The sequence below is a fragment of the Urtica dioica genome, chromosome 2 (genome assembly GCF_054948205.1).
Source record: "Urtica dioica subsp. dioica isolate 48M chromosome 2, U.dioica_male_clone48M_v1_H2, whole genome shotgun sequence".
Taxonomy (NCBI): domain Eukaryota; kingdom Viridiplantae; phylum Streptophyta; class Magnoliopsida; order Rosales; family Urticaceae; genus Urtica; species Urtica dioica.
Window position 1 is genome coordinate 46,477,920 of NC_142757.1, and position 24,517 is coordinate 46,502,436.

Here is a 24,517-nt window from a genome sequence, read left to right on the forward strand (position 1 = left end):
TGATTATTAATATTTTATTTCTCTATATTTTAATTATTTATTATTTTTCGTTTTCGATCACTAATGTGTAAAAGTGTAGTTTTGCCAAAAAAAAATATATAAACGGTTTTGACTAGGGACGGGTTTATACTTTAAATCCTTGCACATAAACTTAAATCCGTGTGTCTCCAATGATTTTGACCTATTTATGTGGAACTATAGTCCTCTTTGACATTAAAATTATAACTCACATAGTCACATAGTCACATATACACATTTCTCTTCCAAAAATAAATAAATAAATTACAAGTAGCCAATCTCTTCATTTTCTTTTATATTAATCTAAATTTTATTTTATCAAACAACAAATTTATAAATAACTAAACCACCAAATTTAGAGATTTGCTGAATAAATTTTTTTTTGTAAATTTTAAGAAAATAATCATCATAGTGGTGTGTCATTGTTTGGACATTTTTAATAATTCATTTATATTAATGGAGTCTGATTGTTTATTTACAATTGTTAATTATTATTAATAACTATTAACATTTTTTTGGTTTTGTTAATCAAATATCGTGAATATTTATATCAAATTTACCAAAAATTGATTATATAACAAATCATGAATTTTCATATGACTATATATTTAAAGAGTCCAACAAAAAATAGCCAAACTATTTTATAAGTACCATTACATCTTCATATATTCTTATATGCACTTTTGTTTTCAAGGTTTTTTTTTAGTTTTTTAGTCACAAACGAGTTAGGAGTATGAGTTGATCATGATTTCATTTTATTTCGGTAAATTATAATTTTTCTCTATTGTTACCAGAATCCTATATTTTTTACTTACATCGTATAAATGAAATCTTTCATCTGCAATTTCATGATTATTTCGAATTATTTTGTCATAACTGTTCACGGATTACACTTCTAATTCTCATAATCTAGTATGAAATTTTGCAAGTTTTTTTTTTATAAATTCAAATTACCATAATAGTAAATTAAATTGAGATTTTCTTGTTTTTTTCTTTATTTGATATAATTGATGATTTCATTTATAAAAAAATAAAAATAAAACATATTTTGCAACTTTTTATAATTAAAGATTTTGTTCTCTATGTCATGATCAAGGTTTGAAATGTCGGTTTATGATTTTGTGCCGCTGGTCCAAAAAAGTGGAAACTACGGTGACCGATGGAAATTGCGACGGAAATAATGTGGAAATTTAAAAAATTATATCGACGAAAATTGTAGTGACCGACCGAAATTGCGACAAAACATGAAAATTGCAACGGAAATAATGTTGCACAATTTCAAATATAAAAAATAAGTTTCATACACATATAAGAAGTTCTAAAAATTCATAATTAGGTTCAATTATAAACACACATAATACACAACTATAATAAGTTCAAACTTCAAACTCAGATACATATAATGAACGCACATAATAAGTTGAAAAATATCAAAGTCAATAACAATATAAGAAATACACATAATAAGTTCTAAACACATCATAATTTCATGTACTACCCTAGATATGAAATTTACTAACAAGGTATCATTTTCCAGATTTTCAAATATTTGTTTACGAATACATATATATATATATATATATATATACATATATATATATATATAACTACAATTTCCTAACAATTAACTTCTAATTAACATAACCTCTCAGAAAATATAAAATAAGAATATATTCACCATAAAACAAGTACAAACAACATCCAATAAAAAAATGAAAAAAAAAAACCTTAAAATTGTAATTTATGTGCTGAAAAACACAAATAAACACAATTTCCACACAATTTCCACACAATTTCCCAAAATATTGTTGAATTTGCACTAATTTGGTTGGCTTTTGGACGACGTGACCGAAATTGCTGCGTGAAATGGGACGAAAATTGTGACGAAAATGACACGATTTTTTGTGTTTTATACCATGGGTTAAACGACATTAATGGATGCAACGACATGGAATCTTCCACGTAATTTTGACGCAATAACCGCGACACAAAATGGTGAAACGCACATATGGTCGTGAATGTGCCGGACTTCTCAAATTTCCGTAATTTCGGTCCAATTTTCACGCAATTTTCCGAAATTTTAAACCTTGGTCATGACTTCACCTTCTAGTTCCTAAATTTCATCTGAAGATTTTCAAGATTTTTCAACTTATTTTAAATACCAGTGTAATAAATCTAAATTACTATTAAAAAAATTTGTTGTTGTTTCAGGTTTTCTTGTGTAAGTGAAAATTTTCTTTTATAGGTTCATTCTCTTATCAATTTGAATTATTATGTCATCGATTCTCACGAATTCTGCTTCCGATTACCATATTTTAGTTTGAAAAATTTTCAGTTTTTTTGGTAAATAAAAATTACCAGAATAGTAATTAATTTATTTTGGAGAGTCCTTTTTGTTTTTTTTTTTTTCTCTTTATTTGATATAATTGATGATTGCATTTAAAGAAACCATTGTGCTGGTTAATTTTATTTCTCTGTAATGGCTTCGTCGTCTTGTGGTTTTTGTAGTTCACTCTACAATTTATTAAAAAGTTAATTTAATAAGGATATTTGTGGAATAGTTTGACGTTGTTTAATTTGTTGTGCATCACCAAGTCACTCATATTTGTTTGGGATATTTTTAACAAAAAATTAGAAAAATAGTCAACTTAAATATTTGACATTGTTAAATAGTCAACGTTTGATAAATTTTAGGAAAATATCCACTTCATACGTAAATTTTAGATAAATAGCCAACGTTTAGTATATGAAAGTTGCTATTTACCCAATATTTGCATCTGAAAGTGGCTACTTACCTAAGATTTATCAAATAACATTGGTTATTTAGCAATGTCAAACGTTTAAATTAGCTATTTTTCTACTGGATCTTCTTTTTATATAGTTATTAAATTGTTAGATTTTAATTTTAACGTAGGGACTCTATGTGAGCTCTATGCCTGCAGTTTTTTATGAGAAATTGCTCAAAGTACCACCATATCAATAACTTTTTCCAAAAATCCACCAAAGTATAATTTTGGCCAAAAATACAAGTTGTCCACTTGTGAAAAACCAAATATACCCTCCACCTTAAATTTTCTTTCAATCTCACACATACCCTCTCATAACTCATTTAATATCATCATTTAATCCATTCTGAATTAAACTTGTTTATTTATCTCTCTCTCTCTCTTGTCAGAAGAAAAAAGCTCAAAGCTTGCCAAAGTTGAGCTGCCCAAACCCTAGATTTGAGCTCACCCAATCCTTGCCAAAGTTGAGCTGACCCAAACCCTTGGATTTGAGCTCCGACACACTCAAGGAAGCACGACCAAAGCTCGTAGATCCGGTCACGACGAAGACCGTAGCTCCGACCAAGCACGTAGCTCCGATCCTCGCCGAAGGTTAGTTTTGTTTTTTGTTTTATCAAACTTTTCTTTCGTTTTTGTGTATGTTTATTCTGGGTATGTTTAAATTTGGGGCAAAAATAAGGTTTCCGTGATTCTGGGTAATTTTTGAAGTTGTTTAGCGAACTTCGTAAGTTTCGCAGATATCAACAGTTGACGTCAACAGTTGACATCAATTGTTGACATCTTATGTCAACAGTTGATGTCATCTGTTGACATATATTGTTGATGTATAATGTCAACAGTTGACATCAACTGTTGACGTCAACTGTTGACATCTGATGTCAACAATTACTAACTTTGGATTTCTTCTTGATTTGTACAGTGATAACGGAAATTTATTTATTATTCAAGCAAGGTGGTACTTTGGTTGAACCTAGTCGGTATCATGAGAAAAGATCTTTCGGAATTATGATGTCGTCCGAAGTGAACTTCGCTAGCTTTGTTCAATACCCTTATGCCATCGAATCCCCTTATGCCATCAATACTCGAGGAGGGGTGTGATTCGGTTTCAACTCATGAATCGTCAATTCGTGCTACATTAGGATTGGATGACTACTTTTTTATACTTTGTTCAGACTACTTTTTTTTTTAATTTATTATGCTTTGTTCATATTACTTTTGTTTAAGAGTCTATTTATTTAATTCATTATGCGTTTTGTTCAAACTACTTTTGTTAAAGAGAATCTCTTTTGTGCAGACTACTTGTTGACCTCAATTGTTGACGTTGATGTCAACAATTGACGTCAATTGTTGACATTGATGTCAACAGTTGACGTCAATTGTTGACATCAACGTCAACAATTGACGTCAATTGTTGACATCAATGTCAACAGCATCAATGTCAACAATTGACGTCAACTGTTGATATCAATGTCAATAGTTGACGTCAATTGTTGACATCAATGTCAATAAACAGAGAGCTCATAAATCACAGATGTCAACAATTGACGTCAACTGTTGACATTGATGTCAACAATGACGTCAAAACCATTAAAAAAACAACTACATATTGATAATTGATATATTGTTGATATTCATTAAACATGCTATCAAAAGCATACCAAAAGATTAAAATATGAGTAGTACGTGAACAACATTGCTATCAAAAACATACCAAAAGATTAAGATAAGAGTAGTACATGAAACACATTGCTATCTATTGTTTACATTGTTTCCTGATTGTCATAAATCTCCATGTCCGATCCAACATGGGTCGCTAACGTCACTGCCCCGTGCCGATATAAGTCGATCGTGAACTTTTCGTCACCACTGCGTACAAATCAAGAAGAAATCCAAAGTTAGTAATTGTTGAATCAGATGTCAACAGTTGATGTCAACCGTTGACGTCAATAGTTGAAGTCAAATCAAGAAGAAATCCAAAGTTAGTAATTGTTGACATTAGATGTCAACAGTTGACGTCAACAGTTGATTAAGATGTCAACAATTGATGTCAACTGTTGACGTCAATTGTTGACGTCAACTGGTGACATCTGCGAAACTTACGAACTTCGCTAGACAACTTCAAAAATTACCCAGAATCACGAAAACCTTATTTTTGCCCTAAATTTAAACATACCCAGAATAAACATACACAAAAACGAAAGAAAAGTTTGATAAAACAAAAAACAAAACTAACCTTCGGCGAGGATCGGAGTTACGTGCTTGGTCGGAGCTATGGTCTTCGTCGTGACCGGATCTACGAGCTTTGGTCGTGCTTCCTTGAGTGTGTCGGAGCTCAAATCCAAGGGTTTGGGTCAGCTCAACTTTGGCAAGGATTGGGTGAGCTCAAATCTAGGGTTTGGGCAGCTCAACTTTGGCAAGCTTTGAGCTTTTTTCTTCTGACGAGAGAGAGAGAGAGAGAGAGAGAGAGAGAGAGAGAGAGAGAGAGAGAGAGAGATAAATAAACAAGTTTAATTCAGAATGGATTAAATGATGATATTAAATGAGTTATGAGAGGGTAGGTGTGAGATTGAAAGAAAATTTAAGGTGGAGGGTATATTTGGTTTTTCACAAGTGGGCAACTTGTATTTTTGGCCAAAATTATACTTTGGTGGATTTTTGGAAAAAGTTATTGATATGGTGGTACTTTGAGCAATTTCTCTTTTTTTTATTGGGTATTAGCTATGTTCATATTTATTATTTTCTATGGGAGATATGTGATAAATAATCAATTGAATTCCCAAAAGAGTTGAGGTTTTCTAAAATTATTATAATAGCTTAATTTTACAAAAATGCATAAGTATCATGTGTCAATAACCTTTTGACGTCATTGATAAATTTTTTGACAATAGTAAATTATTTATATACAATGGTTAATACTTTTATTGAGAGTGTACAAAAGAATTTCACAATGTAACTTAAACTATTTTTCTAATAAGTTAAAACTTTAGCTATTTTGTTAATCAATTACTTTTGAATGGTTGTTTTATATAATTTTTCTTTAAAATACACAAAGCTATGTCAAGGTAGGGTCGGGGAGGGGCTGTGAGAGACAAGGAGGGGCGGTGAAAGCTGGGGAGGGTCAAATAGGGGGGCAGGTGAGGCGGAGATGGCTGGGGAAGGCAAGGATGGAAGGTGAGGGTCGGGGAGGATCATGGAGGGGATGTGAGAGGTGTAGAAGGTTGGGGAAGGTCTGGCAGTGGATGGGAATGGTAAGGCAGGGCGTGGTTTTGGAGGACGTGGTTGTGCACGGCGGTAGTCATGGTAGAAGAGCGTTGTGGTGATGGCGTGATGAACAGATAGGGTGGAATGACATACCTTTGGTAGAGATGCGACAGACATGCTTCGGAGATGAAATAGGCATCGGTCGGATGCTGTGTGGGAAAGATAGTGGGAGAGAGAGAGACTCACCGGAGTGCAGGCAAAGACAGTCTTCGGATTTGCAGTCTCTGGTAGTAGAGTTTCGGTCGGAGAAGTTTCACATAGAAATACATTTTTTCTCAATTTTTTGAGCATCTGGCGAGAAGAGGAAGAATATGGTTTTTATTCTATTTGACATAACTTTAAGAAGTGGCAATGGAAGCGACTAGTCGTTTTCAACGTCGTTTAAAATTAAAAAGGGAAACTTTAAAATGCTCAAAATTTCATGAAATTCTAGAAGCGACTAATTCTAAAAGTGCGGAAAATATTTAGAAGCTAATGTGAGTGTAAGAAATGGGTTCCTCACATGTAAAACATATACATTGGACCCTAAGGCCCATGAACAACTTAAATGAATTAAGCTCATATCGATTATCAATTATCTGGCCCACCTCAGCCTTAATGAGAGTAAAGTACCTGACCCCAACCTAGTTCACATGTAAGCCCAACTCGCCACATCAACCGACAATGAAACCATCACGCGTCCATCTAGAAAGAAGAGGTATTTTCCTACAACCACGACCTTCTCCATCCTCACCACCCAATTTTTGGGTCCGACCGAACACGCGTCATGACGAGATCAACTAAGTGTGACCATGTGTCCCCAATACCAACGAGAAAGAAGATCTATCATTGATCTATAAATAGCATTCATTTACATAGCATAGCATGCATATATTATTCACAAGAAATTGATTACGATTATTATCATTGTTGAGTTCGTCCATTCAATATTAGAATTCTTGAGCTCGGCTCCTATTGTATTCCATTCTGTTAGACTAAACAATAAAGTAAGTTTTTTATTATTATTTATTTTCGTAATATTTTTATTATTTTGATGCATTTCATTTGGAAACAATAGCTTAGTCCAATTCTTACTCAATGAAATCCCAAGATCCGCGTAAATATAAATAAAAAAGATATTTCATATTTTAGTTTGTTTGTGATTGTTGAAGAGCCAAACTCTGCATCAACAACGGCTAGTCGCTTATTTTCCGCTTCTAAAACTCTGTTTTGTAGTAATGATTGGGAACATTTGGGTATGATTGAATTGACAATCACTTTCACTATTTGAATTCACTAAACTTGTAATTACTTTTGCAGTTCTTGCAGGAGTCAAGCTGAGGTTTTGCCTCTCCAATGTTTGCATCACGACCAAATCTAACGCCTTTCCTGTTAGGAATACTGCTCACATAATGGTACCATGGTAAATACCATTAAACGTATTACTATAATAACCTAAAGATTACTATTAAATGAAATATAAATATATAATCTATAACAGAAAAAGATTAGTTGTTGCATTTATTAATGAACAACCATATTTGGCATATCATTAGCTCTCCACATCAACTGACTGAGATTGTAGGTCGGCGTAAGATGTGAAACGTATAAGTTTTGGGTAGAACGCTTAAATTGGTTAGTGATTTGTCTGTGCCTAAGTAGCTATATATGTTATCACAAATGCTTATCAATAATGAATGGTTTAAAACGAAATTTCTCAAACTTAATTTACCAAAACCTAAATTAAAACATAAAAAATATTTAGAAGGTCATGAATCACCAAATTGCCCTCAAATTCTCAAATCCAAAGATGTTGCAGAGTATTTGTCTCTCATGTTTTCGTAGTGGTTAATTTTATTAATTTTAATGGTTAACATCATTAACTACAATGATTAATATTATTAACCATAATGGATAATAGGATTTATGTGATGTAATATATCATTCAACACATTCATTCTATGTGAAATGACAAGTTTATATGTTAGTTAGTGACTATGAAGTTATCAACGATTTTCTATAGATTAAGTAATGAGGGAAGTATTTCAAGAAAGAGATTGAGAATCGAGTTATTAAGAGAGAAAGGTTTTCGAACGAGGTAGTTCGGGTAGTTTCCACTGTTAATGGTGTAATTTAAATGTTTGTTGGCTAGTATGAATAATTTTTTAATTTGACATTGATCATTTTTTTCAAGTCCCAAAGTATGAGATGGATAAAAAAAAAATTAGAAATATAAGAAACTAATAATCCGAGGCATACGGAAAATGAGAAACCGAAAATTTTGTTCTTTCCGACATTGTTCACGAAAACGAAAAATTTCGTCATAATTATTAACGGAACTGGAATTTTTGGTACCCTTTCCACTTCACCGGAATATAAATTTATAATAGAATGTATTTGTGATTTAAATTTATTTTTTCTTTTGTGAATAGTGTCAAAAATCACCAGAAAGAAGATTTTATAACTGCTTGCCTGAATTATAGTCTTTAATAGCCGGGAGACTTCCTTTCATTAAAAACCAGAATTTTATCCCATTAGAAGTGGAACTTCATTACCACCCCTTTGATTATGATTTAGTGTCAAAAAATTATAACAAACGGGGCCATGTTAGTACTGAAATTTGAAATAATAACATATTTATAGCATACACACTGCCCAATAATTTATCAACGGAATATGTATGTATGCATATATATATATATATGTATATAAAATAGCTAATTGTAAATAATTCTTTAATAAATAGCTTATGTTAGAATGTTATTGGTACTAGTTCTTTATTTACTTAATTTCGCATTTAACATGTTTGATGTTTTTATGAGATATTTAATGTATAATAAACAAATCCCAATACTTCTACTATGTTTGTGTGGTGACCCTTCTATTGTCGTTGTGTCGTTAGTATTGTCAATTTCGAGAGTCTTCGGACTACAACAATAATTTGTTAACCCTACAAGTTTTGAGTGCACAACAAATATAAGAAGCCAAAAAATTCTATGACCGAATTTTCAATCCAATAAATATTAAATCAAATTAATAAACATAAAATTTATCTCAATAAATCATACTATTTACAATATGAAGGAAATAATGAATATAACATTAAAATTGACATGTAATACTAGTTTTTTTTTTGTATAAAAAATAATATTCTAAAACGACATAAACAAATGATCTAATTTCTAAGTTAATTAAGGTAGACGGCTAATGAAAGACATAATACAATAATAGATAAAATTAAATGTAGAGTCTAGTATGTTCACCATCTAAATATCCTCGTATTGCAATTATTTAGTTTTTCAAATCATTTTTTCGGATAAGAGGGACCAAAGTTTGGATTACTTCATGTAGTCACTTATGAGATTACGATTAATATAAGTTATTGTTGAATTATGGTATTAGAATCTTCTCACTCGGATTCTCACTTTTATGTTTTTGGCTTAAAATGTAATTAATATGAGAGAGAGAGAGAGAGAGAGAGAGAGAGAGAGAGAGAGAGAGAGAGTTTGCTCTCGTTGAGCACTTGTGGTCCAAATTTTAATGTGCCAAACCCCCTATTTATAGATTTTCGAAACTCAAAATAAACAAATATCAATTATTTATCATATACGTCAAATTATGTTTGATACATGAGATGTAATCTTAACCATAGAATCATATATATTAAGTTGAAATCTAGTCTCAACCGTATATTATAAATTAAATTATTAAATGAATGTATTTATCTTTGTAATGTTAATACGAATACCTATTAACCAACAAATATTTAAATTCTAAGGTTAACAAAATCAAGAGATATATTGATAAAACATTAACTTCTTTCTTCATTGTGTTTCACCTATGAATCTATTATATTATAATCTATGTGATAATGAAAATATAAAAGATGACACCACAAAAAAGAACGATGAAAATGTACAAGTATAAAATTCTAATAATAAATTTTTATGCATTTAAATTTGCTCGTTTTACTTCCTAACCTTTTTAAACGTTACATTATCTTGTTGACTGATTGTGAATGTGTAAACTTGCGACCATATATATATCTAGACGTTACTCGAACATTGAACATTTTTTTGTTGCATTCCTCAATGGGATAAGAACAAAATTATTACATTAAAGTACTTTTAATGGAGATAATAGTGGTAATTAAAATAGTCATTTAAAACATGGACTAAATAAATATCTCAAATAACCTATGTATATTAAAATTAAAGTAAAACTATCATTTTTATTTTAAAAAATGACCAACTTCAAACCACAACATTTCAATATTCCCAAAATACACATAAACTAAAACTAAAACTTAAAAACGAAATTTCTCAAACTTAATTTACCAAAACCTAAATTAAAACATAAAAAAATATGTAGAAGGTCATGAATCACCAAATTGCCCTCAAATTCTCAAATCCAAAGATGTTGCAGAGTATTTGTCTCTCATGTTTTCGTAGTGGTTAATTTTATTAATTTTAATGGTTAACATCATTAACTACAATGATTAATATTATTAACCATAATGGATAATAGGATTTATGTGATGTAATATATCATTCAACACATTCATTCTATGTGAAATGACAAGTTTATATGTTAGTTAGTGACTATGAAGTTATCAACGATTTGCTATAGATTAAGTAATGAGGGAAGTATTTCAAGAAAGAGATTGAGAATCGAGTTATTAAGAGAGAAAGGTTTTCGAACGAGGTAGTTCGGGTAGTTTCCACTGTTAATGGTGTAATTTGAATGTTTGTTGGCTAGTATGAATAATTTTTTAATTTGACATTGATCATTTTTTTCAAGTCCCAAAGTATGAGATGGATAAAAAAAAAAATTAGAAATATAAGAAACTAATAATCCGAGGCATACGGAAAATGAGAAACCGAAAATTTTGTTCTTTCTGACATTGTTCACGAAAACGAAAAATTTCGTCATAATTATTAACGGAACTGGAATTTTTGGTACCCTTTCCAGTTCACCGGAATATAAATTTATAATAGAATGTATTTGTGATTTAAATTTATTTTTTCTTTTGTGAATAGTGTCAAAAATCACCAGAAAGAAGATTTTATAACTGCTTGCCTGAATTATAGTCTTTAATAGCCGGGAGACTTCCTTTCATTAAAAACCAGAATTTTATCCCATTAGAAGTGGAACTTCATTACCACCCCTTTGATTATGATTTATTTTAAACAAGTTAAGCTATCAAACAAGAAGAGTTCATATCGGACTACTTAAGTATTTGCAAGCACCCAATTTTACTTATAATATAAATAAACTTGTTTTAGACTAAAATTAAATCATTATAACAAACGGGCCATGTTAGTTCTGAAATTTGAAATAGTAACATATTTATAGCATACACACTGCCCAATAATTTATCAACGGAATATGTAATAAAGAACTAATATCAATAACATTCTAACATAAGCTATTTATATATATATATATATATATATATATATATATATATATATATATAAAAATAGCTTATGTTAGAATGTTATTGATATTAGTTCTTTATTTATATCAACGCCATTCGTCTGGATCCAATTATTTTATTCCTGAAGAAAATGACCCTACAACGTCCCATTTCAGTCTTTCGCATTCGACAGCTATGAAGAGTATCAGTACATGAATTTTTTCAAAGCGGGCCTTGCCTTGGAGTACCCGAGTACTTGATGTCAGATGAAGTTCATGGTGGTTGTCGAGAGGTATCGAAGCGAGATATTGGATAGCAAGCATCCACTCATTTCTATAACTCGACACGCATTATTCAACAACCGTATAGTCTCATATCAAGTGCCATAATGCAGTCCTATCAATAAGGACTATGTCTAGGTTTCCCCACAAACCAAACAAGGTACATCTCGCGAATAAAAAGAGAAAGAAACCTATTCACCAAGAAAAAGGAGAGAGATGGATTCGAACTCCCGAAGAGTTATCATATTTTACTGCATTGCATGAAAGAGCCAGAATTAAGTTCAATGTCTTTAGTGGTTTCTCCTGGTTTACTGCTTCTTTTCTCTTCTATTCTAAAGGCAGCCCTCTCTCGTCAGCAGATGCAGCCTACTACGAGTCCTCCGTATCCACCATTTTCTATTTTTATTGGCATTACTATAGTTGGATTTCAAAGAAATGGGCTTCATTTTAAGCTTCTTATTACCCGTAGGAGCCCCACTGCCCGTAGCACCTTTTTTAGTATTTCTTGAGCTAATTTCTTATTGTTTTCGCGCATTAAGCTTAGGAATACGTTTATTTGCTAATATGATGGCGAATATGTATGGTTCATACTATTCTCTTCATTTCACTTTTCATTGAACCCCGCATCCAGCAGCCTTCTTTCTTCAAACCATAGAACTCCTAATTATCAAATGAAAAGATGACAGCTTTTTTTTTTCCTTCTCTTTTTTGGTTTCAATACCTCTCCAAAAGTTCGGTTGTTTATTTTTAATCACGCGTTTAAATAATTGAATCATCTTTGAAACCACCTAGACACTGAGATCTAACACTAGAATCATCAATTATAATAAAAATACAAAATTATAATTAATTAAGATTCATGAAGTGAATTACATTAATAATAGCTATACTTTGATATACAAATGATGATAGAAGTGAAATTAGCTAATTTGATGACATAACAGGTTTATTTTGATATGCTCCAAAAAATAAAAAAAAATTGTTGAGAATTCTAGGTTGTGTTTGGTAGTTAATTCAAAAAGTTTTTGTTTTCTATTTTCTAATTTTTGTAGTTGTATTGAAAAATTATTTTGCAGTTGTTTTCAAAAAGCTGTTTGGTACAATTTTCATTTTTGTTTTTGAGAAAGTGAAAAAACTGAAAAAAGTGTTTGGTATAGTTTTCATTTTTGTTTTTGAAAGAATGAAAAGAGAAGATGAGGAGAAAGAGAAGAGAAGAGAAGAGAAGAAATTTTTTTCCAAAAACACATTTTATTTGTTTTCAGTTTTCTTTACTTTTTTACAAAACAACTTCAAAATTTTTTGAAAATTTTTTCCGGAAAATTAAACCAAACACATTTTCGTTTTTTGTTTTCAAATTTTTCAACTCAAGAACTCAAAAACTGTTTTTGAGAGGAGAACCAAACATGCCCCTAATCTCGCTTTTCAAAAAAAATTATCATCTGACAAAGAGCATAAATACAAAATTTAACATTTAAGGATCCACCATGCATTATTAGGTAAAATATAATATGAGCTATACAAAATAAATCTTAACCTTTTAATTAACAATTTCTTAATACTTCGTATAAATTCCTTCGTTATTGATAAGAAAAATATCATATAATGCTTCTCATTTATAAATGGACTTGATTTTTTTAAATTATTTTTTATAATCTTATATTTGGAGATTCATTTCATCCAACGAAGGCGCATGCCAAAAGACCTCTAAAAATCCCAAAAAAATTAATTTGCATAATCTCCTTCACACTTCACATCAAGAAATTGAGCGACAATTAGAAGCCGGCGCCAATTTCACTCTCTCTCCATCTCTCTCTCTCTCTCTCTCTGTCTTACTCACACAGATAAGGTTTCTCTCTAATAAATCTCTCTCTCTCTCCCAATTCCAGCACCTTGTGTGGCTCTCAAACTCTTCTCTCTCTCACTGCCCAATTACCCAACAGTTACACAGAAAATTCATAATCTCAAGAAGAGGGACAGAGATTGAGAGAAAGAGTGATTGTAGTCGAAAGAAAGAGTCTTTATTTCTCCTCCTCAGCGTTGCAAAAAAAACTCGAAAGAGAGAGAGAGAGAGAGAAATGGCGACTCTTCAAGCTTCCCTCCTCTTCAAGCCATCTCTCTCACTCTCACCCTCTCTCCCGTCTCCTCTCTCTCTCTCCCTCTCTCCCTCCCTCCTCCTCCGCCGCCGCCGCTTTCCCCTCCGGAGCCCCTCCCGCCCGGTCGTCCTCCGGGCACTACAGCACGGCGTCTCCGATTCCTCCGCCGCCGCCGAACCGGACCCTCCGGCAGCGGAGGTCGGAGCCGTAACGGCGGCGGAGGAGGACGGCGGTCAACGGCGGGTGGCGTTGACCGTGATGGTGATGGGAGTGTGGGCGAGAGTTAGGGCTTGGCTCGAGAAAATGGCGGCCTCGGATTGGCTCCGGTGGTGGCCATTCTGGAGGCGCGAGAAGCGGCTTCAGAAGCTCGCCGCCGAGGCTGACGCCAATCCCTTGGACGCCCAAAAGCAGAGCGCTCTCTTGGCCGAGCTCAATAAGCACAGGTTGGTTTTTGGCACCTCATTGACCTAATTCTTATGGAATCATACATTGAGTGAGATGTTGGGTCAAGTTTATCTTCGGGTTTGGAGAGGCGGTTTGGTTAAAGGTCTGAGCTTTATTGATTAAGTTTAGGCAAAGCGGTTTATATGTGAATGCATATTGGTGTTTATTGTTTTAATTATTTTGAACAGTCTGGGATTTGTGTGGGGTTTGATGCTCATTGAGTGATGTTTGGCCAAAGGTTATTTTTTGTGTGTTTGGTGTTTGGAGAGGCAGTTTGGTTAAAGGTCTGAGCTTTTTATTGATTAAGTTAGAAGTATATATAGGCAAAGCGGTTTATATGTGAATGCATATGGGTGTTTAGTGTTTTCATTTTCTTGAACGCTATGAGATTGAGTGCAATTTGGAAGGTTTTTGTGGGGTTGATGTTTGGTGTTTTGGAAGTGTTTTCTGGAGGGGTGATTTGGTTAAAGGTCTGAGCTTTTTATGGGGATGAGTGTAGTGGTGATTGTGTGATTGTATTGTTACAAAATAAATAATTCATATCGGCTATGACTCCATTATTCGTGTTTGGAAATTGTTTTAGAGAGGCAATTTGGGTAAAGGTCTGAGCTTTATTACTTAAAGTTAATAGTCCATGGGAATGAGTGTAGAGACGGGGCTATGGCTCCATATTGTTTTTGCGTGTTTTATTATATATTCTCTTGAATCGTCTGAGATGAATAAAGAGTGATTTTTATCTCTTTGTGTTCTTGTAGTCCTGAGTCGGTCATCAAACGGGTCGAGCAAAGAGATCACACGATAGACAGTAGAGGAGTTGTGGAGTATCTTCGAGCTCTTGTGGTCACAAATGCTATCGCCGACTATCTTCCCGATGAAGGTTCTGGAAAACCTGCTAGTCTTCCTTCTCTGGTAATATTTTTGTTTTTTTTTTTCTCCTAATTACTGTTAAGTGTCTCAAGTCCCTTGGCAGTGCCTGTTTAGTTCCTCAACTAATCCTTTGATTTTGATTATTATGTGGCAAATCACCTAGACATTCATCGAATTTATTGATCTATGCACAGCTGCAAGAACTAAAGCAGCGAGTTTCAGGAAACACGGATGAGCCGTTTGTCAACCCCGGAATGAATGATAAGCAGCCTTTGCACGTGATGATGGTAAGATTCTTATGGAATTTTTTTTTTACTGCATTTAATTTGGAGTTAACTGAAAAGTCACATTACTCTCCTCAATTTCAATTTTTTATTTTTTATTTTAAATGTAAACATTTTAGGTTGAACCCAAGGCGTCGAACAAATCCCGTTTCGCACAAGAGCTTATCTCGACGATTCTATTCACTATTGCCGTTGGATTAATGTGGTATTTGAATGTTCTTAAATCTCTCTCTCTTTTCTTTCTCTCTCTCTCTCTCTCTCTCTCTCTTGAACGGTTAGTCTTTTTTTGAAATGACATGTTTGTCCCCAGGTTTATGGGAGCTGCTGCGCTTCAGAAGTACATAGGAAGCTTGGGTGGTATCGGAGCTTCAGGTGTCGGAGGCTCAAGTTCTTCGTATGCACCAAAAGACATGAACAAGGAAATCACGCCCGAAAAGGTAATGCAAACTTGTTCTTATAAATTGTAGAAACATATTATTCACTGTGGAAATTGTGTGGTTAGCAAAGGGATAATATGATTCATGGAATAAAATATTATGCGTAAATATAAAATGTATTTGCAAGTGACTCTGACAGGCATATCTGGCCACAGTTCTGAGAATTTGTGTTCTGTGTTTACGAAACAATTACTTGTTATCTTCTTTTTTCTTTTTCTTCTTCGCTGGATTATCAGCTGACGGAAAACTTAATATGATATATTTTACAGAATGTGAAAACATTTAAGGATGTTAAAGGTTGTGATGACGCAAAGCAAGAGCTCGAGGAGGTAGTTGAGTACCTCAAAAACCCGTCGAAGTTTACTCGTTTGGGGGGCAAGTTGCCAAAGGTGCTTTGGTTATTAAATATCTTCTTTCACAATTCTAGTATTTATTTATTTGCTTTCTTAGCTTCTGCTTAGTTTCCCTGTTTCTGTATGGGTATGCTTTTTACTCTCTTCGTCTACGCTTGCAAAATTTCAGGGGATTCTTTTGACGGGATCGCCAGGAACTGGAAAGACTCTTCTTGCCAAGGTTACATCTTCGTATTTACATTACATATTCATTTACGCCACCTTCTGTATTTGATCAAAGTGCTTTCTTTCTTCAGTAATTTATCATAAGCTCTTTATATCTTACACTGATTTCGATTTATGTTGCATCTTGAAGGCTATTGCTGGAGAAGCCGGAGTTCCCTTCTTTTACAGAGCGGGTTCCGAGTTCGAGGAAATGTGAGTCACTTACTATATTTATTTATTTTATTTTTTTTGAGTTCATATCTTCTGGTCATGCATCTGATATTTTCGAAAGTTTTTTTTTCTTCTTCTATAAAATAGGCCCTGGTTTATTTTTTCTTTTAATTTGTCCCATGATTTTATAAACAGAAATACCTCTCGCAAAACGGTATCACTTGGTTTCTTGTCTGTATTGCCACTTTGTTCTTAGATTAATGATTAGCGCTTGCGTCATTTTTTTAAGCTGCCAAAGAGACTACTAAGGAGTGAACGTTAATCTTATTTTGCATCACTCAGTTTCCCGGGCATAGCTCTGTTGAGAGCATATCACCGTATGAATATCTAATAATACTTGTGTATCAAAAGTGATCTGCTGGAACTAATTTTTTATTTATTTTTTTATTTTATGACAGGTTTGTTGGAGTTGGGGCTCGGCGTGTGAGATCCTTGTTCCAAGCAGCAAAGAAGAAGGTTTGTTTTCTAATATATAATTTAGCGTGTGAGTGAAGACAAATATTTGATTTCGTTTATATTGGTGATTCAGTTGAAATTCAGCTCTACACACCCATAAAGTGTAGTTTCTGGTGCTTTGTATAAATTACTTTTGAAGATGAAACAAATGTACTGAAAACTGTGTTCCACTTCTTTTTCCCCTAAAAACGGTGCTTTAAAATGTGATTTCTTTGGATGAATAGTTGAATAGACTTGGTAAATATTTATAATAGAGAAAAAAACCGATCTTCAATACTATACCGTGTTTTCTCACTGTTTTGTTTTCCCACGGTTATTCCGGATTTTTTCAGTTTGATAAAAAAAAAATTGTCTCCTTAAAAAAAACTGTTTTCTCAGTAAGAAGAGGAGAAAAAGATGAGACCAACAAAAGAACATAACATTTGGCTGAATCTCATCCATAGTTCTGATTTGCTTTCTTTGATTTCGATTGTTTATTGATATTTATTTTAGGCACCGTGCATAATCTTCATCGATGAAATAGATGCCGTTGGTTCCACAAGGAAACAATGGGAAGGACACACGAAGAAGACATTGCACCAACTTCTCGTTGAAATGGATGGCTTTGAGCAGAACGAGGTTTTTTTATTTTTTATTATTTCTGTCGAAATGCTGTCGATTTCTTCCTTATTTTTTGGTGATGGGTTTTTATAATATTGTGTGCAGGGAATAATTTTAATGGCTGCCACAAATTTGCCTGATATTCTCGACCCAGCATTAACAAGGCCTGGTAGATTTGACAGACATGTAAGTGGACTTCTATTTTTCAAAGAAAAAAAAAATTCCGAAGATTTACCTCAGTTATTCTTGTTGTTGATTGGATATTCGATTATGTTTATTTTTTATGATTCCTGAGACTTGATTGTAATTACAAGTCAGATGTCAATTTGAGTTAATTATATAGTCTGATATCAAATGCCCTTTTGTAGATTGTGGTTCCAAACCCAGATGTTAAAGGCCGCCAAGAGATATTGGAGCTTTATCTTCAGGACAAGCCATTGGACGATGATATAGATGTTAAGGCACTTGCCCGGGGTACACCCGGATTCAACGGGGCAGGTCAGCCTCCAATTTATTTTTATTTTTTTCTTCATACTTGTCCGTGCATTATTTCACATTCCTTGTGTCTCACTTCCTTTTTATTTATTTATTTTTTATTGTGTTATAGATCTTGCAAACTTGGTGAACATTGCGGCCATTAAAGCGGCTGTTGATGGTGCAGAGAAGCTAAATTCTTCGCAACTGGAGTTCGCAAAGGACAGGATCGTGATGGGTACGGAGCGTAAAACAATGTTCTTATCAGAAGACTCTAAGAAGGTATATGATTCCATACGCTTATCTGCTCAGAAGACAAGTATTTTATAGGCTTTAATTAGTGGTAATAGTTTCTGAATATTATTTGAGTGACAACATATTTAGTAATCTTGTCCTCAAACGAATGACTTTGTAGCATCTTAGTTTATTCCTCCTTTCCAAATAAATATTCAAATTTTTTGTAGTGAAATCTATCACTTAAATTATAATCTAACCTTTAAAAGAATAAATAAAAGTTCCAACAATTTTCCAATGATGGCTTTTTAAAATTATAAATATTTTATTTAGTTTGTAAATAATGTTTTAAGTTGTCTAGCTATTGAATTTTCATTAACAAAAAAAAAAAAAAAGAAAAAAAAGAAACTTCGCCACTATTATGACAAGGACTAAAAGAATGCTACAAAGTCAATAATTCGGGGATCATTATGCTTGTATAATTAGTTTAGGGACCCGAATGCCAATCGAATAATAATTTTTAAAAAAACCTTTATCAACAATTTTTTTTTTTTTCAATACCCATTTGACAGCTCACGGCGTATCACGAGAGCGGGCACGCGCTCGTGGCGTTCAACACGGAGGGCGCGCATCCGATTCACAAGGCCACGATAATGCCTCGCGGGTCGGCCCTCGGAATGGTGACTCAGCTTCCTTCGACCGACGAGACGTCGGTCAGCAAGAAGCAGCTCTTAGCCCGCCTCGATGTCTGCATGGGCGGAAGAGTGGCCGAGGAACTCATCTTCGGCCGCGACCATGTCACCACCGGAGCCACCAGCGATCTCAGCACCGCCACCGAGCTCGCTCAATACATGGTAATAATTGTTTCCTATTATGATCGGATAAGTTTATGTTACGAGCGGAAAATTTCATAAATTTGAAAACAGATATAGTTTCCTGATTTTTCCTTTCACCACAATAGCTATACACTTGTTACTCATAAATCCTGTATTCCTTAGATCCTAACAATTTATGCCATGTTTCATCTAAGGTGTCGAGTTGTGGGATGAGTGACACAATTGGACCGATTCACATCAAAGAACGACCTAGCTCGGAAATGCAATCGCGTGTTGATGCCGAGGTACGTATTCCGAAATTGGGGCGTTTTTGTTGTACATATTATCAGAGGATGTTGATCGGTTGAAATTGACTGAACACAGGTTGTGAAGCTCCTAAGAGAAGCGTATGATCGCGTAAAGGCCCTTCTGAAGAAGGTTGGTTCTTAAAAACATTTTCGATAGATCATGTCGGTTCAGAATTTTTAACACTTCGAGTTATTATTTTTATATATATTTTTATACTTTTCTCGCAGCACGAAAAGGCGCTTCACGCATTGGCAAACGCGCTGCTAGAGCATGAGACACTCAACTCGGAAGAAATCAAGCGAATTCTTGTTCCTTATCGGGAAGGAAGGTTTCCCGAGCGACAAGAAGAGCAACAAGTAGAAGAAGATCTTGTATTGGTTTGAAAATCTCTGTCGTCTTTATTTAGAGTTTAGTCCGATGAAGCGTCGGGGAAGCTTTTGTACAGCGTCTCTGAAGAAGTCCACACACAGACGAAGAACAAATCGTATCGATTTCTTTGAATCCTTTTTGTGACTCCCAAGCCTTCCCCGGCCTGACCTGTCATGCATAGCTTGAGCGCCTCTGAAAAGCAAGCCTAGTATCTTCTTCGACAAGAAAGACTAGTAAGGATTCGGGCATAATTTAGAAGATATTTATCTGTTCTAAATCCTCTTCTTGCTGTTACTACTGGGCCAAGTTTTGAAGAAGTCATTATTTTGTACTCAATAGAAAGCAACTCATTTATAACTTGCATTAATATCATCCCGTAGATTCTTTTTTAGCTTATCATTGACTGGAATGGTATTTGATGAGCTAGTTAGTGATCATGCTCCTTTGAAATTGACGAAATAGTATTATTGGCAAATAAATTACATCACATAGATATACAATACAAAGGCAAAATTAACTTTGTATAGTCAACATTCTACTATTCATGAGAAAGCTCAAATTAAAAAATCCAACTATTTACCATTGCTTATACTAATCGATGGCAATGCAAAAGAAAATAGTATACCAAACCTCCTTAACCTGATGGAACATGCTCATTAAATCCAGTTAAATCCAATTACTGTTTCGCGTTATTAACTAGGCACAAAAACATAAATTAGACAAAAAAATTCAAGAAGAAATAAAAAGTCATTGTCTCTTCAGGCTTTGAGTATTTTCATCTTCGGACCAACAAGTTTCACAAGACTAGCGCGTGTTTAAGAACTTGAGCTTGCTTGTGTGACAAGAAATCAGGCTGATCTAGGTGTTGACAACCGGATGGAGAGGCTCTTGAGCGTTTCTCTTGAAGATCGACGTGCTTGAAGACGATGAGGAGATGCATCCGAATGAGGGTGATCGAGATCCAGATTGACTGAGAAAAATCGGCTGACGGTTTTGGAGGACGTCATTGATGAATTCGTGATGAAATTGTGCCTCTATTTAGGCTTCTTAAACGCTTATTCTGATTTGAGGATCGCGGAGAATATGAACGAGGTTATGGAGAGATTGTATAAGATTGTGAATCTTCGCTTGAAGTTTCATTTATGGGAGGTGACAATATAGAGGAAATGTTGGCGGAGAGAGAGCGATTATCCCCAACTACAGATGACGCCATTTTTCGAGCGTTTCATTAAGAATATTAATTCCGAGTATAAGAACTGAACTTATAGTATATCAAATTGAAGCTCAAAATATGTGTTTAGTCAGCTTTTGCTGGTATGGATTTGATTTTTGCCTTCGGACCCCGGAGGATTTTTTTTTTCCGTTTCTTTACAACCTTGGTCTATTTTCCTTAAGTTTCACATACAATATTAAAGGGACGTACTTTCGGCCATAAACTTGCAGAACTATATTATTAAACAAAAAAACTTCCCCAAATTTGAATTTCAATATTAAGTTTCAATTTCAATGTCCTAAATATGATATTCGTAAGTAATCAACTCAGCAAGTTTTGGAAGATCATCGACTAATATTTGTGTGCGAATCAACAGTACTTATTTGTCTGGTTTCCGGGTTCCCGCTACACCAGCGGAGGCGACAACAATGGCTAAATCATCATTCAGGCAAAAATGTAAAGAATAAGAAGATCGAGAAAAAGATTGTCGAGTTCTTTAGTCTTTAGCGCTATAAATATTGTCGAGAAAAAAAGGTTGTTGACATCTTTGTTCTTATGGATTCCTGATCTCTCCTACAATTTTAATAGATCAGATGCTCAATCCTCTCTTTTTATAATTTATAATATTTTTACCTGTTCCGTAAAAAGGGTAAACAATGGTGTTCAATGAAAGCTTTAAAAAAAAAAAACCCCCAATAGCTTAACACTATCCCTCGTTCAGAACACAAGACCTGTCCTTGCACTTGTCTTCTCAGAACACAAATACATCATGAGATTTGGGTCATCTCTATCAGAAACGTTTACACTATGACCAATAAATAGTACTACATTTGACTGATAGAAGTTTCCCATTAACTCTCGACATGTACAGAGTAATAGAGATAGATATATCACTACATTTCTAACCTCTGAACTACCCTCATTTGCTACACCAAAAAACTCAGACTCACCCGAGTGTACTGCTCCTTGAAAATTCCCTTGTTTAGCACCTAATTCAAAGCGACCGAGCTGTACAAAGATGGGCCGTAATTTAACCCATTTTGAAACCCGATTCTTTTGACCCAATTCTGAGCAAATCCGCGGGAAGAGAAGCGGGATCGAGTTCCCAACAACCTTTCGGGAGCCCCGGAGCCTCGTCGCCGGAGAGCTTCCTAGCCGGGATTTGGTGGGAGAACGACCCGATATCGTCCTTCTCGAGAAACTTGATGGCTCTTGAGCCGATCTCTCGTCTCTTGAATACCGTCTTGAACCCGTCGACCTTCTCGAGATACGCCATGCTGAGCCCTCGAACCTCGCTGTAGCTCGTTAAGAACACCACCACCTCGTAGCACCGCTCGTTTTCTTCGAGATTCGACTCCTTTTCGTCCTTGTGAAGAGCCCACACGGAGCCTTTCTTGGGATAGACCCGATACACCTCTCTCGCCGCCCTTTCGCAGTCGATGAGGTGGGAAAATATGTTTATCGAATTCGCACGAATTTCGCGGGAGACCCTAAATATCCCGCAAGACAAGGGAAATCCCGTTCTCTCCGCGTCGCTCCGGTGACGATCCAGCCAAATTATCTTCACCTCGAGAGGTTTCGCCGAGACGAGTTCCTCTATCAAGCCGTAATGCCTCGGCATCCCGTCGTGGTCGTCGTATATCGCCCACACTTGTCCTTGCTTGAAGCTCTTCTCGACTCTGTCTTTACCGAAATCGTAAAAGTCCGAAACCCCGTCTCTCAACCCTTTTCGCGTCTGCAACGCCGAGCTCAAAGTCAAATCTTCGCTTCTCTCTAACCCCGCCACCGCGGATGGTCTCTCGACCTTCTTCGAATCCCTTTTCCTCTTCGTAACCTTGAGCGTCTCTTTCTCCTTCTCTTCCCGATCTTTCTTCTCCTTGAGAATCGATCTCGTCTTTTCCTTCTGAGCCTTTCGCTTGACTCGAGACTGAAGCTCCGCCAAAGTCATCGTCTCGTCATCGATCTTGACCCTCTTCTTCATGATCTCCCCAACGCTGCTCGTTCTCCGCTTCGAACCGGAGCTCCTCAATCGCCCACCGCCCCAATCCCCCTCGTTCTTATCCCCAACTTTCCTCTTCAAGTCCACAATCCTCACTTTCCCATCATCACCACCGTCCATTCCTCCGCTCCCCGAACCGCCCTCGCCATCCACGGCTTCGAAGCTCTTCCTACAATTAGGGCAAACCAAATTATGCCCCAAGTACTTCTTGTCGAACTCGTGCGAAACCCGACACGTCGAGCACTTCGTCCGGAACGAATTTCCCGTCCCAGTCCCGTCGACCTCCTTCATCTTCTCGTCCTGTATCCGGATCCGGAGCTTCATATCGTACTCTTTTCGCCGGACCTTGTCGGAGAGCAATCGGAAGCCCTCGTTGACGAGCTTGAAGGCCTCCTCGGAGCCGGCGTAGGGGTTCTTGTCGGGATGCAGAGCTAGGGCGAGTTTTCTGAACTGCTTTCTGATGACGTTGGAGTGGCTGAACGGATCGGCTCGGAGGATCTTGTACCACTCTGGCCCCGAAGAAGAAGCCGAGTCGAGGATCTCGAAAGCCGTGGCCATGGAGGTCAGGCCGTCGTTGTCCGGGCAGAGCCGCTGGGCTCGCTTCACGTACTTGAGCGCCGCGTTGATGTTCGAGCTCGCAAACATGGCCTCCGCTAGGGCTTGAAGCCGCCGAGCTTCTTCTTCTTCCTGGTTTTGCTCTTCACCATCTTCTTCTTCTTCTTCTTCTTCTTCTTCTTCTGTCCTCATTTCAGTCTGGTTACAGTGAAAAGAAATGAGCTTTAGTCATATGCTATGTAAACCCTAGGTTGTTATGCCCTTTTTACATTATTAGAGGTTTCAAATTTCAATTGGAGAATCGGGGGTTCTTGATGATTTAAAGAATACGTTTTTGGATTCTTGATATTGAATTAAAAAGAGTAATGAAAGAAAAAATCTTTCGTTACTGTGAGAACATGCCTAAAGCTACTTGGATAACGAGAACTGATTGCCGTAAGAAAAACAAAAGACGGGGTATTTTAGTCATAAATAATTAGCACGGTCGTTCTGATTCTGAGAGCACTCTAAATCTAATGGAAATGTATAAACTTTTTCTGTGAAAGAACAATGTCAGCCATTGTCGTGAAAGCCAGAGTCATAAATGTACCTTAAGAGTAAAGAGACTATCAGAAGCAGTGAGAGGGAGGTATTCTCATTCTATGCGTGCCGAGAAAGTAGAAAGAGAGGAAGTGTGGATGTAAATATTATAATTACGAAACTACCCCTTGATTTAGGGTTATTAGCTGCACAATGCACACTTATAGTATGTGACATAAATTTGTAGATTTTTAATTATTTGATTGATTGTAAAATAGTTTTCCGCAAGGCTGCTCGGCGCACATTCCTCGGCCTTC

The 24,517-nt window shown here is 35.3% G+C and overlaps 2 protein-coding genes across 2 annotated transcripts; one reads left to right on the forward strand and one right to left on the reverse strand.

The window, feature by feature from the left end:
• The first annotated feature begins 13,551 nt into the window (after window positions 1-13,551).
• FTSH11 (FTSH protease 11) lies at window positions 13,552-20,274 on the forward strand. Its single transcript, XM_089606765.1, has 17 exons — window positions 13,552-14,280; window positions 15,037-15,190; window positions 15,343-15,435; window positions 15,552-15,637; window positions 15,743-15,869; window positions 16,139-16,258; window positions 16,392-16,442; window positions 16,578-16,639; window positions 17,056-17,113; window positions 17,606-17,731; window positions 17,819-17,899; window positions 18,082-18,211; window positions 18,321-18,469; window positions 18,994-19,275; window positions 19,452-19,541; window positions 19,621-19,674; window positions 19,773-20,274. Exons 1-17 carry the CDS (start codon window positions 13,820-13,822, stop codon window positions 19,926-19,928), a joined length of 2,280 nt encoding a protein of 759 aa, XP_089462891.1. The 5' UTR covers window positions 13,552-13,819; the 3' UTR covers window positions 19,929-20,274.
• Window positions 20,275-21,843: 1,569 nt separating this feature from the next.
• Window positions 21,844-24,288, reverse strand: LOC149405033 (uncharacterized). The gene is made up of 2 exons (XM_089606769.1): window positions 24,084-24,288; window positions 21,844-23,879 (listed from the first exon to the last, which is right to left on the reverse strand). The coding sequence occupies exon 2, from the start codon at window positions 23,871-23,873 to the stop codon at window positions 22,158-22,160; it is 1,716 nt and encodes a 571-aa protein (XP_089462895.1). The 5' UTR covers window positions 23,874-23,879; window positions 24,084-24,288; the 3' UTR covers window positions 21,844-22,157.
• Window positions 24,289-24,517: the final 229 nt, after the last annotated feature.

Coding starts and splice junctions, on each gene's coding strand:
- LOC149405033 (XM_089606769.1), bottom strand. CDS start 23,873: ATGAGGACAGAAGAAGAAGAAGAAGAAGAAGAAGAAGAAGATGGTGAA.
- FTSH11 (XM_089606765.1), top strand. CDS start 13,820: ATGGCGACTCTTCAAGCTTCCCTCCTCTTCAAGCCATCTCTCTCACTC. Junction 16,640..17,055: donor GGTTCCGAGTTCGAGGAAAT/GTGAGTCACTTA, acceptor ATTTTATGACAG/GTTTGTTGGAGTTGGGGCTC. Junction 19,675..19,772: donor TAAAGGCCCTTCTGAAGAAG/GTTGGTTCTTAA, acceptor CTTTTCTCGCAG/CACGAAAAGGCGCTTCACGC.